The sequence below is a fragment of the Bubalus kerabau genome, chromosome 5, assembly GCF_029407905.1.
Source record: "Bubalus kerabau isolate K-KA32 ecotype Philippines breed swamp buffalo chromosome 5, PCC_UOA_SB_1v2, whole genome shotgun sequence".
NCBI lineage: Eukaryota > Metazoa > Chordata > Mammalia > Artiodactyla > Bovidae > Bubalus > Bubalus kerabau.
In genome coordinates, this window is record NC_073628.1 from 34,587,619 (window position 1) to 34,604,503 (window position 16,885).

At 44.0% G+C, this 16,885-nt stretch overlaps 1 protein-coding gene across 1 annotated transcript in view; it reads left to right on the plus strand.

Annotated features, from left to right (window-relative positions):
- USP35 (ubiquitin specific peptidase 35) overlaps positions 1-16,885 on the plus strand; it is a 62,113-nt gene that overhangs the window by 42,396 nt on the left and 2,832 nt on the right. The window contains exons 9-11 of the mRNA XM_055581421.1: positions 14,712-14,805; positions 15,709-15,815; positions 16,264-16,825. Of these exons, the coding sequence (XP_055437396.1) occupies positions 14,712-14,805; positions 15,709-15,815; positions 16,264-16,825 (763 nt within the window). The remainder of the gene's footprint in view (positions 1-14,711; positions 14,806-15,708; positions 15,816-16,263; positions 16,826-16,885) is intronic.

A 16,885-nucleotide genomic window follows, 5' to 3' on the forward strand; every position in this document is an offset into this window, starting at 1 on the left:
AGAAACAGCAGAGGATACATCACCAAATTGGATTTTGACGAACATCCAGACTCAAACAGTGCTGGGAAGTCCTGTGTCACAGCACATATGGAGTCCCAACTGGGGAAAGGTCCCAAGTAGCGTGTCCACTCCATGGGTGAGACTTAAAAAATTGCAGTTTGTGGTTCACGCTTGAAATCCTTGGATGCAAACTGATGTCATCATCAATCTGCATAAAAGTAGAAGAGCTGTCAAGGTGACTAGAAGAAAGGCCAGCCAGGAGAAACAGGACCAGACATTGGACCATGGTGTTAGTGTTTCTCTAAGTATGAGAAGATTGAAGAATTTGGGCTCATAAAAGATAAAAAACATTACCTGAAAACATCTGACTATCTGAAGGCCTGTTTTGTCCCTTTTTCCCAGAGCACAGAGTGAGCGCCTGCTTCCTGATATCCACCCTGAATTCCTTTCAGGGAATGTTGAAGGTCAGCAGTATAGTGGCCGTGATTTAATCTTTGCAGAGGCAGTCTGCTAGTGCCAGTTCCAGTCAGCAGGGCCCCTTCATAGCCACAGAAATGACTATGCTTTGGGGGCATTTCATGGCCACTGTGTCCCATGGCGCTAGAAAGGCTCGTTCCCAGGTCCAGAGAGGATTTCATTGATAGGCCACTCAGTGTGCTGTCCTTGGACTAGGCCCCACGAATACCAAGAAGCCTCCAGACCATACCTATCTTACTAGCCTCTTGAACCAGGAAAATATTCTCTCTTGTTGCTTCTTCCCATATCTGGAGTTACATTATTAAACCCATTGATTTCACAGGGAACTAAATACATCCTTTTATCAGTAGCTCAGTCATATACTTGGTAATGTGAGAGACAACAATTTTCTGGAACAAGTGACATAGAACATAATATAGCTAGCCGTTATTACTAAGGTCACAAGTAAGAATTTAAGCCAGGAACTATCATTAGGTATATCCCCAGGTCATCTGACTTAGTTAAATAACTTAGTGTTAATCTTAGTATTAACTTAGTGTTAATCTCCTGGTTGTAGATCATGGAGCATCTGATCTTTATCCAAAGATTGACTACTGATATAAGAAACAAACTTAAAGTGTCCTTTTAACAACTTAATTAAATTTTAAACACTAGAACAACAAGGAACTATATCTCAGAAATGAGTAACAAAACTGGAATTTAATGTTCATTGAAACATAAACATTTTTCATTGTTAAGGGCATTAACCCTGCAGCCAGGGAAGGCTTTGTCCCATCAAATAAAAATGAAGTTTGTCAGCGAGTAGAGAATAGCTAAGTGGATGTTTTGGGTTTCCCATAGCCCCTGACTGTTTGATTTACAGCTATTGCTTACCTATTTTAAACTCCCCAATTTAATTGCACTCATCTCACGTGCTAGCAAAGTAATGCTCAAAATTCTCTAAGCCAGGCTTCAACAGTATGTGAACCATGAACTTCCAGATGTTCAAGCTGGATTTAGAAAAGGCAGAGGAACCAGAGATCAAGTTGTCAACATCCATTGAATCATTGAAAAAGTAAGAGAGTTCCAGAAAAACATTTACTTCTGCTTTATTGACTATGCCAAAGCCTTTGACTGTGTTCAGTTCAGTCGCTCAATCGTGTCCTACTCTTTGCATGAACCCATGAACCGCAGCACTATGTGGATCACAACAAATGGTGGAAAATTCTTAAAGAGATGGGAATACCAGATCACCTGACCTGCTTCCTGAGAAATCTGTATGCAGGTCAAGAAGCAACAGTTAGAACTGGACATGGAACAACAGACTGGTTCCAAATTGGGAAAGGAAAACGTCAAGGCTGTATATTGTCACCCTGCTTGTCTACCTCATATGCAGAGTAAATCATGAGAAATGCTGAGCTTGATGAAGCACAGGCTGGAATCAAGATTCCAAGAGAAATATCAATAACCTCAGATATGCAGATGACACCACGCTTATGGCAGAAAGTGAAGAAGAACTAAAGAGCCTCTTGATGAAATTGAAAGAGGAGAGTGAAGAAGTTGGCTTAAAACTCAACATTCAGAAAACTAAGATCGCGGCATCCAGTCCCATCACTTCATGCCAAATAGATGGGGAAATAATGGAAACAGTGTCAGACTTTAGTTTTTGGGACTCCAAAATCACTGCAGATGGTGACTGCAGCCATGAAGTTAAAAGACGCTTGCTCCTTGGAAGAAAGCTATGACCAACCTAGACAACATATGAAAAAGCAGAGACATTACTTTGTCAACAAAGGTGTGTCTAGACAAGGCTGTGGTTTTTCCAGTAGTCATGTATGGATGTGAGAGTTGGACCATAAAGAAAGCTGAGCACCGAAGAATCAATGCTTTTGAACTATGGTGTTGGAGAAGACTCTTGAGAGTCCCTTGGACTGCAAGGAGATCCAACCAGTCCATCCTAAAGGAAATCAGTCCTGAATATTCATTGGAAGGACTGATGTTGACTGAAACTCCAATACTTGTGGCCACCTGATGTGAAGAACTGACTCATTGGATGAGATGGTTGGATAGCATCACTGACTCAATGGACATGAGTTTAAGGAAGCTCTGGGAGTTGATGATCGACAGGGAAGTCTGGTGTGCTGCAGTCCATGGGGTCACAAAGAGTCAGACACGACTGAACGAGTGAACTGAAATGAATTTAGGAGTAGACTATTTCCATGTTTTAAGGACATCAGGATAGCAATAGTCTGAGAGTGCTGGGAAAGCTTGAAGGCAGGTGGAGAAGGGGATGACAGAGGATGAGATGGTTGGATGACATCAGTGACTCAGTGGACATGAGTATGCGCAAGCTCCAGGAGATAGTGAAAGCCAGGGAAGCCTGGTGTGCTGCTGTCCATGGGGTGGCACAGAGTCGGACATGACTGAGCGACACAACAGCAAAGCAGAATGAGCTTTATCTTCAGTGCTTTACCAGAGTACCATAATCTTTAGAGATCATTGTGAAATAGTACTTATTTACTTTACCAAAGGGATAAGATATTTAAAAAAATAGGATTTTAAAAACAAATATAAATAACTTAAAGGCAAAGAAATTCACAATCTGTTACCAAAGTTGCATTCTAAGAAAACTTTGTTTTCTTAACAAATTTCAGTCTGGTACCGTGTTACTGTTAATAACAAAATGTGTTTATCTGGTTTCTCTTAGAAAGTCTTTTCTATAAATCTTGAAGAAGGAGCATTATTTTTGCAAAGGCATCAGAATGAAACCATAGAAGGCATGTTTAAAATCTGATTATGTTACAGTTGACAAAGCAACCTGGTCATTGCTGTGACACATAACACTTTCATATGAAAAGTAGAACTTTAATTGGCAACATTTTATCAGGACATATCAGATCTTTATGAATCCCACATAATTTTAGGATATCTGTATTAGTAAATCAGCCATATAGTATAATATATACAGATATATATATATCACTCCTCCAGCAATACTTCTCATGTAATTTAACATGTCAAATGAAGCCAGGTAGTTTAATATCTCTCTTTGGGATGTCTCAGGGGCCCTCTAAAGCACTCCAAAGTCAGCTAGAGATCAAAAGAACTTCATTATATGCAGAGTACATCATGAGAAATGCTGGGCTGGATGAAGCACAAGCTGGAATCAAGATTGCCAAGAGAAATATCAATAACCTCAGATATGCAGATGACACCACCCTTATGGCAGAAAGTGAAGAAGAACTAAAGAGCCTCTTGATGAAAGTGAAAGAGGAGAGTGAAAAAGTTGGCTTAAAGCTCAATATTCAGAAAACTAAGATCATGGCATCCAGTCCCATCATTTCATGGCAAATAGATGGAGAAACAGTGGAAACAGTGTCAGACTTTTACTTTTTTGGGCTCCAAAATCACTGCAGATGGTGACTGCAGCCATGAAATAAAAAGATGCTTACTCCTTGGAAGAAAAGTTATGACCAACCTAGACAGCATATTAAAAAGCAGAGACATTACTTTGCCAACAAAGGCCTGTCTAGTCAAGGTTCTGGTTTTTCCAGTAGTCATGTATCGATGTGAGAGTTGGACCATAAGGTAAGCTGAGCGCCGAAGAATTGATGCTTTTGAACTATGGTGTTGGAGAAGACTCTTGAGAGTTCCTTGGACTGCAAGGAGATCCAGCCAGTCCATCCTAAAGGAAATCAGTCCTGAATGTTCATTGGAAGGACTGATGTTGAAGCTGAAGCTCCAATACTTTGGCCACCTGATGCAAAGAGCTGACTCATTTGAAAAACCCTGATACTGGGAAAGATTGAAAGCAGGAGGAGAAGGGGATGACAGAGGATGAGATGGTTGGATGGCATCACTGACTCAACGGACATGGGTTTGGGTAGACTCTGGGAGTTGGTGATGGACAGGGAGGCCTGGCGTGCTGCAGTCCATGGGGTCGCAACGAGTCGGACACGACTGAGCCACTGAACTGAACTGAACTGAGAATTTAATTTTAGAAAGTTTTGCCAAAACTATGAAAAGGGTTTATAACACTCAGTTAGATAGGATCATATAGGTCACTGTGAAACAGTTATTTACTTGGCCAAAGTAACAAATGATTTTGAAGGTAAACATAGAACAGATCACTTTAGAGGTAAAGAAACTTAAAATTCATTATCAAAGGCAGTTCAATGTCTCAAAATTTGTACTATGCACAAAACTCTTTTCTTGGGGTCCGCCTTCCATAAATCTCTGTTTAAAAAAACAAAAATCACTTTATTCATTTAGAAACAGATACCTGTATATCAGACCTTTTTTTCTTAATAAAATGTAATTTCAATTTTCATACTTTTTTTTTAAACTAAAAACACATATCGTACTATCCTTAAGCAACCCTGAACTGTCCTTTATATTAGCATTCTATAAATTGGTGAACATAAATACCAGTGATAATTTCTAAAAACATTTGCTTTCTTATAGAGAAAATCTCAGGGTGGCACCAAACATACTCATTAATAGTGCAGAATCTCTTTAGTTTCTCTGTAAGAGGAAGTTAGTGTTCAGTAATTAATATTTTAAAATCTTATTTTATTTGGAAATGACCTAGCTATTCAGTAAACTTTCATCAATTAGTTTAGCACAACTCGAGAAATTCGAGTTACTCCAACCTAGAGAGACTATTTTAGATAGACATTCCTAAAGCATAATAAAGCATTTATAAATTAATAGAATTTATCTAAAAGCTCCTGTCTCATTTATATTTTTCTTTGTTTAAAAGTTTCTTCACTTGAGTTACTTTCCTTATGGACAAATTTAGCTTACATTAAACTAGGCACAATAAAAGTATTACACAGTGTTGATGACTCAAGACATGTCTTAATTAGATTAGCAAATAAACATTAATGGTGAGTCCCTTCAGTTGTGTCTGACTCTTTGTTACCCCATGGACTGTAGCCCACCAGGTTCCTCAGGTCATGGGATTCTTCAGGCAAGAATCAGATCAGATCAGATCAGTCGCTCAGTTGTGTCCGACTCTTTGGGACCCCATGAATCACAGCACGCCAGGCCTCCCTGTCCATCACCAACTCCAGGAGTTCACTCAGACTCACGTCCATCAAGTCAGTGATGCCATCCAGCCATCTCATCCTCTGTCGTCCCCTTCTCCTCTTGCCCCCAATCCCTCCCAGCATCAGAGTCTTTTCCAATGAGTCAACTCTTCGCATGAGGTGGCCAAAGTACTGGAGTTTCAGCTTTAGCATCATTCCTTCCAAAGAAATCCCAGGGCTGATCTCCTTCAGAATGGACTGGTTGGATCTCCTTGCAGTCCAAGGGACTCTCAAGAGTCTTCTCCAACACCACAGTTCAAAAGCATCAATTCTTAGGCGCTCAGCCTTCTTCACAGTCCAACTCTCACATCCATACATGGATTTCCATTTCCTCCGCTAGGGTATCTTCCTGACCCAGGGATCAAACCCATGTTTCTTATGTCTCCTGCATTGGCAGGCTTTACCACTAGAGCCACCTGGGAAGCCATAAAATATTTACTATTTCCCAGTTCATGTGAACCTGAAATTCATTTAGGTTGATTTCTCTTGTAATTGTTTGATTTGTAAATGCTTACTTTTCTTTAAGTCAATTGAATTAGAGTTCATATGCAGATTAACCTCAGCAATATTATCCAAAACAAAGACACACTGAGACATACATAAATCCAGACAGAGATGTCATAGTTTTCTGCTTGAGATTTAAAAGGCCTCTTTGACCCCTCCCCCCAACCCTTTCTTTCTTGGCTTGAAGTTCTAATTTACCCAAGGCTGAGGTCTCAGGCAAAGTGGGCTGTGTATTTCAAGGACATGCGAGGGTTAACGTCAAGCTTTTCCTTGTGTGAGTGCTTAGTCACTCAGTTGTGTCTGAGTGGCGGGCTTTAGCCTGCCAGGCTCCTCTGTCCATGGGATTCTCCAGGCAAAAATACTGGAGTGGGTTGCCATTTCCTTCTTCAGGGGATCTCCTGACCCAGGGATCGAACTCTGGTCTCCTGAATGGCAGGCAGATTCTTGACTGTCTGAGCCACCAAGCTATTCCCTAGGCAGTGCTTTTTAACAGGCTACCTGTGTTTTAACTGCAAATGCAAAAAAACCAGTTTTGCAGTTTCAAAGAGAAAAAAAAATCCAGAGTCTAAAGAATATCATGGCCATCCTGTGTCCAAAAAAAAAAAGTCATCTTTCTATAGTCACAGTTTTACAGCTGAAATATAGACCAAATAGTGCTAAAATTGACTGTGATAAAAGGGGCAGATGGGCTGATAAAAATCTTGGATTGTCCCCCTGGGGAGGTGGGGTCTTTGATCAGAAGAATCTGAAGGGGCAAAGAAACTTGCTAGAGTGGGGGAAGCTAGGCTCCTCACTCCCCTGATAGGGGAAGTTAGAAGGGGATTAGCTGATGGAGAGGGAGACAGCGAGTTGGGGAGGTAGAAGTCCACAACTGCACAAACAGGAGAGAGAGGGCAGTGGGGGACACTGTTAGAAATGTGGGCAGGCGCAAGGGAGAGCCTGCTTAAAAAGTGAACATTTAATGCCAATTTTTTTTAATGCCAGTATAATTTTGGCATTGTAGCATGGACAGTTGCCCTCACAAATCTCATAATTCTTTTTCCAGTTGTAACTTCTTAGACAATTTTAAGTTAGCTTCATGTACCTTACAGTAGGCAGAGAAGAGGGTCCAGCGTCTCACGCGGTGTCACATTCTTGTCTTTTTTCAGTCTGTGCGAGCCGCAAACATTCAGTAACTGCTCAGGGTTTGGACCACTTTTTAAGATTCCAATTCTCACATAATCCAGTGAGTATGTACTGTTCATTAGCTAACGAGCAATAAGGTGAATCTTGCCATCTGGGAATAAACTCTTCATCAACCTTAATCTCTTTCTTCTTGAAGAGGGGCATTTTGTTTCACAAATCCTACTCAGCGCCAACCAGTGTCTTGTTTTCACTTTTGTCTCAGGTTCAAAGGATTTGTTAACAAAATAAGCCACTCCTTATATACAAATAAATAATATAAATATTTATTAGGGAATTATCTAGCTGGGTTTCAGTATACTAACATTAAAAGAAAAGAGAAATAGGAACAGCAGAGGATACATCACCAAACAGGTAGGTTTTTGGGAAAAGGTCCCAGCTAGTGCATCCGCTCCATGGGTGAGACTTCAAAAATTGCAGTTTTGGGTTCCTGCTTTTAATCCCTGGACGCAAACTGATACCATCAATCTGTGAGCAAATTGCAGCTCTGGTTTCATGTCAATGCTATTTTTTTGTCCTGTAAAACTTGGAATCTTGTTAAGCGCCTGGCACTTGGTTGACCAGTACCCCTCCAGGGGCTCAACAATTTCAGAATTTGTCTCCGATCTTATCTGTGGTGCCTCAAGTCTTGCATTCACAGCAGGCAGTCAGGGCACTCCAAGTCAGGGCAGTGTCCAGGCAGGTGAAAAGCTAGGTCAGAGGCCTGCTCTGCTTTGTCTCTGAAGCCTAAACAAGACTATTGATTTACTTTCCCTAACAGCATTTTTTCATGCTACTGGCCATCTGTTTGTCTACTTTGGAGAAATGTCTGTTTTGGTCTTCTGCCTGTTTTTCTGTTGGGTTGTTTTTTGGTTGTTGAGTTGTATGAGCTACTTGTATACATTTTGGATATTAAGCCCTTGTTGGTCACATTGTTTGCAAATATTTTCTTCCATTTTGTAGGTTATTATTTTCATTTTGTTTATTTCCTTTGCTGTGCAAAAACTTTTAAGTTTGATTAAGTCTCATTTGATTTTATTTTTATTTCTATGGCCTTGGGAGTCTGTCCTAAGGAAACATTGGTATGTTTTGTATTAGACTATGTTCTATGATCTTTGTTTTGAAGTCTGTTTTGTCTGATAATATGAGTATTGCCACCCCTGCTTTCTTTTCATTTCTATTTGCATGAAATATATTTTCCCATCACCCCACTTTCAATCTTTGTGTGTCCTTTGCCCTAAAGTGGGTCACTTATAGGCAGCATATTGAAGGCTCTTGTTTTTTCATCCAACCTTCCATTCTGTGTCTTTTGATTGGAGTATATTTAGTCCATTGACATTCAAGCATTCAAGGTAATTATTTATAGATCTGTATTTTTTGGTTTTTTTTTTTTTGCCATTTTAAACCTTGTTTTCCTGTTCATTTATTCATTTGGCTGTGTGGGTCTTTGTTGCGGCATGTGCTATCTTTTAGTTGTGGCATGGAAACTGTTAGCTGTGGATGTGTGATTTAGTTCCCTGATCAGGGATCGAGCCCTGGGCCTCTGCATTGGGAGCATGGAGTCTAAGCCACTGGGCCACCAGGGAAGTCTCCCTGTTGATTTATATTTCTTCTTTGTCCCTTTCTTTTTCCTGTTGTGGTTTGATGATTTTCTTTTGTATTATAGTTCCCTTCCTTGTGTGTGGATGTGTGTGTGAATTTATTGTATGTTTTTGATTTGTCGTTACCCTGGTTTTCAAGCACGTTAACCCCTTCCTGTATCTACTTGCCAGGGACTGGTAGTCATACAGACCCAGGTGTAGTCACACTGGATTCCAGCCCCAGTCCTCTCCCCACTTCTGGTGCCTGAAGCCTGAGTTCCAGCACCCCCCGCTGCCAGCTCCAGTGGACCTGCATGTCAGGCTGGGGAGTGCCTGGTGGTACTGACCATCCGTGCAGTTCTCCCTCTGCTCTGGCTGCCACGAACAGGCCGCTGCGCTCTCCTCTGAGGCCGTGAGGCTCCCCTTCCATCCTGGCTGACCTCCTTGCCAGTGAGGAGGCGTCCCAGGTTGCAGAAGTCTTTCCTCCTTTATAGCTCCCGCCCAGTGGTAAACATCCCATCCCAATTCCTGTCTTGCTTGCTTGCTTTTTTCCCCTACCCAGTTACATGGAGATTTTTTTTTTTTTTTTGCCTTTTTAGCCCATCTGAGGTCTTCTGCCAGTGTTCAGTAGACATTCTGTGAGGATCATTTCACATATAGGTGTATTTGTGGCAGAGGGTGAGCTTTATGTCCTACTACTCCAACATCTTGATCTCTCTCTGTGGTCAATACTTATAATCCCGTAGTGTTGTGGTCAGAAAAGATGCTTGATATGATTCCAAGTTTTCTTAAATTTACCAAGGCTTGCCTTGTGGCCCAGCATGTGGTCAATCCTGGAGAAGTTCCACCTGCACTTGAAAAAGAATTTGTATTTTGCTTTTGGATAGAATGCTCTATGAATATCAATTAAGTCCATTTTGTCTAATATGTCATGCAAGGCCGTTATTTCTCTATTAATTTTCTGTTTGGATGATCTGTCCATTGATGAAAGTGTGTGGGGAGGGTTAGAGTCCCCTCCTATTCTTGTACTACAGTTGGTTTCTCCTTTTATGGCTGTTAGCATTTGCCTTGGGAGAAGGCAATGGCACCCCACTCCAGTACTCTTGCCTGGAAAACCCCATGGGCGGAGGAGCCTGGTAGGCTGCAGTTCATGGGGTCACAAAGAGTTGGACATGACTGAGCGACTTCACTTTCACTTTTCACTTTCATGCGCTGGAGAAGGAACTGGCAACCCACTCCTGAAGAATCCCAGGGACGGGGGAGCCTGGTGGGCTGCTGTCTATGGGGTTGCACAGAGTCGGACACGACTGAAGCGACTTAGCAGCAGCAGCATTTGCCTTATATATTGAGGTGCTCCTGTGTTGGGCACATATATTTATAGTAGTTAGATCTTGGATTGATCCCTTGATCATTATACAGTGTCCTTCTTTGTCTCTTATAACAGTCTTTATTTTGAAGTCTGTTTTGTCTGATGAGCTACTCCAGCTTTCTTTTGATTTTTATTTGCATGGAATGCCTTTTTCCATCTCCTCATTTTCAGTCATGTGTGTCCCCAGATCTGAAGTGAGTTTCTTGTAGACAGTATATATATGGGACTCGTTTTGTATCCATTCAGCCAGTCTGTGTCTTTTGCCTGGAGCATTTAATCCATTTATATTTAAGGTAATTATCAATATGAATGTTCTTATCACCATTTTGTTGTTTTGACTTTGTTTTTGTAAGTCTTTTCCCTTCCCATCTTCTTTGCTTTCTTCTCTTGTGATTTGTTGACTATCTTTAGTGTGGAGTTTGGATTCCTTTTTCTTTTTTTATGAGTGTGTGTAGTGTAGATTTTTGGTTTGCAGTGACTATGAGGTTTTGATATAATAGTCTCTACAAGATTGTTTTTTAAGTTGCTAGTCTCTTAATTTCCCATGCATTTCCAATATGCTGCATTTCTGCTCTCCTCTTCTTAACATTTGCTGGTCTTGATATCATATTTGTGGGTAGATGATTTCTTACCTTTTTGTATGTTTGCCTTTACCAATGGGCTGTCCCATTCATACTTTTCTTGTTTCTAGTTGTAGCCTTTTCTGCCTAGAGAAATTCCTTTAACATTTGTTGTAAAGCTGGTTTGGTGGTGCTAGATTCTCCTAGTTTTTGCTTGTCTATAAAACTTTTGATTTCTCTGTCAAATCTGAATGAGAGCCTTGCTGGGTAGAGTGTTCTTGGTTGCAGTTTTCTCCCTTTTATCACCTTAGCTATACCATACCACTCCCTTCTGGCCTGCAGAGTTTCTGCTGAAAAATCAGCTGATAAAGGTATGGGGATTCCATTTTATGTTATTTGTTGCTTTCCCCTTGTTTTTAATATTTTCTATCTTTAACTTTTGTCAGTTTGATTAATATATGTTTCATTGTGTTCCTCCTTGGGTATATCCTGTATGGGACTTTTTCCTTTCCCATATTAGGGAAGTTTTCAGCTACTACCTCTTAAAATATTTTCTCAGGCCTTTTCTCTCTCTTCTCCTTCTGGGACCCTGTAATGCAAATGTTGGTGTGTTTAATGTTGTCCCAGAGGTTCATTTAGTGTATTTTCACTGCCCTAAAAATCCTCTGCTCTATCTGTTCATCCCCTTCCAACTCCTGGCAACCTTTTTACTGTTTTCCTAGTTTTGCCTTTTTCAGAACCATACAATTGGAATCATATAGTATGTAGTCTTTTCAGATTGAGTTTTTTAACTTAGTAATATGCATTTAAAGTTCCTCCATTTCTTTTCATGGCTTGAGAGTGCATTTCTTTTTAGCACTGGAAAATGTCCAGTGTCAGGATGTACCACAGTTCCATTTATCCATTAACCTGTTGAAGGATATAGGATATTTTGCTGCTTCAAAGTTGGCAGTTATGATAAAGCTTGCATCAACATACTTGTGCAAGTTTTTGTGTGGACATAAGGTTTCACCTCCTTAGGGTGGATACCAAAGAGTATGATCGCTGCATCGGATGGTGAGAGTATATCTGGTTGTGTAAGAAACTGTAAAACTTTCTTCCGAAGTAGCTATACTATTTTACATTTCCCCCAGCAATAAATGAGAATTCCTGTTGTTCCCTGTCCTTGCTAGCATTTGGTGTTGTCAGTGTTCAGGATTTTGGCCTTTCTTTTTTTAAAAAAATTAGTACTTAGTGGAATATAGTTGCTTGCTAATGTTGACTTAGTTCCTACTGCACAGCAGAGTGAATCAACTATATGTATATATATATATGTATATGTATATGTATATATATATGTATATATACCCTCTCTTTTTTGGATTTCCTTCTCATGTAGGTCACCACAGAGCACTGAGTAGAGTTCCCTGAGCTATACAATAGGATCTAATTAGTTGTCTGTTTTATACATAGTGTCTATAGTGTATGGATTTTGGCCTTTCTAGTAGGTTATTGTTGTTGTTCAGTGGCTCAGCCGTGTCTGACTCTTGGTGACCCCATTTACTGCAGCATACCAACTTTCCCTGTCCTTCACCATCTCCCGGAGTTTCCTCAAACTCATGTCCATTGAGTCAGTGATGCCATCCAACCATCTCATCCTCTGTCATCCCCTTCTCCTCCTGCCTTCAGTCTTTCCCAGCATCAGGGTCTTTTCTAATGAGTCAGCTCTTTGCATCAGGTGGCCAAAGTATTGGAGCTTCAGCATTAGTCCTTCCAATGAATATTCAGGGTTGATTTCCTTTAGGATTGGTGTGATTTCCTTGCTGTCCAAGGGACTCTCAAGAGTTCTCCAACACCACAGTTTGAAAGCATCAATTCTTTGGTGCTGAGCCTTCTTTGTGGTCCAACTCTCACATCTGTACATGACTAGTTGGAAAACCATAATTTGACTCTACAGACCTTTGTCGGCAAAGTGATGTCTCTGCTTTTTAATATGCTGTCTAGGTTTGTCATAGCTTTTCTTCCAAGGAGCAAGTGTCTTTTAATTTCAAGGATGCAATCACTGTCTATGGTGATTTTGGAGCCCAAGAAAATAAAGTCTGTCAGAGTTTCCATTGTTTCCCCAATGTATTTGCCATGAAGTAATGGGACTGGATGCCATGATCTTAAGGTTTTTTTGAATGCTGAGTTTTAAGCCAGCTTTTTCACTCTCTTCATTCACCTTCATCAAGAAGCTCTTTACTCTTTGCTTTCTGCCATAGGGGTGGTGTCATCTGCATATCTGAGGTTATTGATATTTTTCTTGGCAATCTTCATTCCAGCTTGAGCTTCATCCAGCCCAGCATTTCACATGATATAACTCTGAATAGAAGTTAAATAAGCAGGGTGACAATAAACAGCCTTGATGTACTTCTTTCCCAATTTTGAACCAGTCCATTGTTCCATATCCAGTTCTAACTGTTGCTTCTTGACCTGCATGCACACGGGTTTCTCAGGCAGGTAAGGTGGTCTGTTATTTCCATCTCTTTAAGAATTTTCCATAGTTTGTTGTGGTCCACACAGTCAAAGCCTTCATTGGCTAGGCTTTATTGTAGTCAATGAATCAGAGGTAGATGTTTTTCTGGAATTCTCTTGATACTGTAACAGAAACATTTTAACTTTAATGAAATTTGGCTTATTATTTTGGTGATTTTTCTAAAAAGGTATTCGCCACACTCAAGGTCACTAGGTTTTCTCTTGTTTTCTAGGAGTTTTATACTTGAGCATTTTATGATCCATTTTGAGTTAACTTTTGTGATGGGTGTAGGGTTTGTGTTCAGATTACTTTTTTTTGGTGGGGGACGTGTACTTGTTCCAGTACCATTTTGTTGACCAGAGTGTCTCTGCCCCGTTCTCCTGCCTTTGCTCCTTTATTAAAGATCACTTGACTGTGTTTATGGGGGTCTGTTTCTGGGCTCTTTATTCTATTTATCGGTTCCCCTGTTCTTTGACCAGTACCACACTTCAGCATCTTTTTGACAAGTCTCAAAGTAAGGCTTGTTTTTGGCTGTGGGAGGAGCTCCAGGCAGTTTGTCCTCTCAGCTTCAACTCCAGGGGAACGAGGTTGGAACTGAACTCCAGGACTTCCTGACACCGCTGCTGCTGTGCTTCTCAAGCTGCCTGGGGAAGGACTAGCTTTGTTTTGTTTTTGGATTTCCAGTCTGCTGTAGACTCCTACTTTTGTAGAATATAATGCAATGACTTACTAGATGATGTTCATGTGTCTGTATAACAGTGATGTCAAGTCACTATACAAGTTTCTAAATGCTCTCTCCGAACTTGCTTTGTCGCAGCCTGCTAAGTGGACCACAATTTGGTTACACCGCCCCGTACAGTGGGTGCAGGTTAGAGAGATGGCCTGACCTGTATGCTCAGAGATTTTTGTGAAAACAGGAGCTCAGCTGGGGCCTGGGAATTGGGTTGTTCCAGGGGATGTGGTTGTCAGGAAGGACTTCTTCTCGTCTCCCATAGGATCAGACGTGTCAAGAGCCCTAGTCTGCCCCCACAGCGCCCTCTTTTTTTCAGCATATTCTTCACATTGACCCCTGCCTCACTCATTTGAGGAAAGAGGAACAACTTGGGGGTGGTCCTAGTGGAAGGGGCTCTGGTTGGAGTAGGGGCCTGCTACTCTGGATGGTCTGAACACCATCACCCAGGGACGCAGGGTAGAGGGTGTGAGCGGCTGGTGGTGATATTGGCATGGACTCTGGAGCATGTCTGAGAGTTCAGATATTAGAACCTTAGGACATTCAGCTCTTGGAGTCAGGGGCTGTTAGAACTGGAAGGGGGATGGCAGGGGTCATTTAATTGTCCAACCGAGTTGTTCACCTGCCCCCCTGCCCGGCTTCTGGCCCAGAGTTGAGCTACAAGTGTCTGTCCTGCCTGTGGCCTGGAGGCCTTGGGTTGCCACAGTGTGGGTGAGTTAGAGGCTCTTTGGGTGCCCCAGCTTAATTCGGGGTGCTCTGTTTTGAAGTTTCAGACACTGTGTGCTCCGTTTGACCGAGAACAACTCGCAGCCCTTGATGACGAAGCTGCAGTGGCTCTTCGCCTTCCTGGAGCACAGCCAGGTGAGCGCAGGGGGAGCGGGCTGTGGGGTGCGGGGGATGCTGGAGGGGAGGCCTGGTCTGACGCCTCGCCTTCACCGGAACCCGCCTGCACCTGCCTCCAGGCCCCTGCTTGCTGTAAGCTGTTGGGCCCCGGTCCAGGCGGGCGTGGGTTCACGGGCAGAGCCCATGGGGCCGGCTCAGTGCCCTGACTGGGCAGGAGAGGGCGAGCCAGTGGAGCCCCCCTGTGCGGCGCTGCCCACTTGGCTCCCGTCGGTGATCCAGTTGACCGTATGAGGTGTTGCTCTGTTGGCCGGCTGTCATTTTGGAGCACTCACACTGCCAGGCACCCTGAGGGCTGTATTTGTTTTATTCACTGCCTCTGCCCTCATGGAACCTAAAGGCCTTGACCAGGCATCACACAGGCCCTCTGCAGGGGCGGGGGCACGGAGGTGCATCAGCCAGTCATGCTTTCACAGGGCGCAGTCTGGTGGGGAAGATGGACCTGTAGACTGGAACTGTAGTGCTTAAGCAGAGAACGAGGCATGTGTGGTTTCCACGCAGGGTAGGGAGAGGCTGATTATGAGGGGGATGGTGGCCCTTGGAGGACTGCATGGGACAGGGGACCAGGCATCTGGGACTTGAACTCTAAGCTAAGCTTCTGATAGGGGAAAGGGTGTTTCAGGCAGAGGGAATGGCAACAAACAAGGGAAGAAAAACACATCCTCTATGTGGATGCCGTGCTCTTAGGTGGCATGGACTTGGTAGGATTGGAGAAGTCAGGGACAGACAGCTGGGAATGAATGGGGAGGCTGGGAGTTTGGGGCAGTGACTCCCCAGGGCGACCCTCAGGCCCCGCACGCTGTGGAGCTGATTGGTGAGTGGCCCCCCAGCTCCTGACTCGTCTCTCTCCCGCTTTGGTTGCAGCGTCCCGCCATTTCTCCAGAGAACTTCCTTTCTGCATCCTGGACACCCTGGTTCAGCCCCGGCACCCAGCAGGACTGCTCGGAGTACCTGAAGTACCTGCTGGATCGGTAGGGGAGGCGGGGCCTGGCTCTGCTCGGGGCTCCGCGTCTGCAGAGGGTGCTGGGGGGAAGCCCCGTGCCCCTGGGCAGCGCTGTCTCTTCCTGGAAACTGGGCTGTGGTCCGGCGCTTGTGGAAGGCTTGGAGAAGATGGGGACAGGGGCTGTGGGTGGGGGCACGTTCTGGAAGTGCTGAGGTGAAGCATGACCGGGGAGGGTAAGTGTGTGTATGTACACTGTGCTTGCCTGAGTGTGCACGTGTGTGTTTTCTCATCAGCGCTCTGGGGGCACGCGCACAGCTTTTTGTGGCAGGTTTGTGAGCTTTATGCAGGTTTAAGTATATAGCGTGCGTGCTTGTCCTGAGAACACGTGCAAGTGTGTTCCCTGTGCCACCTCCTGCACGTGTATAAACGTGTGTGACCCGTGCGTGTGGACGAAAGCCCTTTGCTCCCCGCGCCAGGCTGCACGAAGAGGAGAAGACCGGGACGAGGATCTGCCAGAAGCTTAAGCAGTCGAGCTCGCTCTCCCCGCCCGAGGAGCCCCCCGGCCCGAGCGCCACCTCCGTGGAGAAGATGTTCGGGGGCAAGATCGTGACTCGGATATGCTGCCTCCGCTGCCTCAACGTCTCCTCCAGGGAGGAGGCCTTCACGGACCTCTCACTCGCCTTCCCCCCACCCGAGCGCTGCCGCCGCCACCACCACCATCACCACCACCGCCGCCGCCGCCTGGGCTCAGTGATGCTCCCCGCGGAGGACGCTGGCGCCCAGGAGCCAGGCAGCGCCGGGCCTCGGAGGCAGAGGAAGCACTGCATCACGGGGGACGTCCCCCCCACCATCCTGGACATGGAAGGCCTGGGTCCCCACGGCCTCGGGGGACAGAGCGGGCAGGAGGAGAAGGTGGAGAGGGGGGAGAGCACAGAGGAGGAGGAGGCGGCGGGAGAGGAGGAGGAGGGGGAGGAGAAGGTGAAGGCGGAGGTGGAGGAGAAGGTGGAGGAGGAAGAGAAGGTGAAGGAGGAGGAGAAAGTGAAGGAGAAGGTGGAGGAAGAGGAGAGAGCAGCCCAGGAGGAGGAGGAGAAGGAGGAG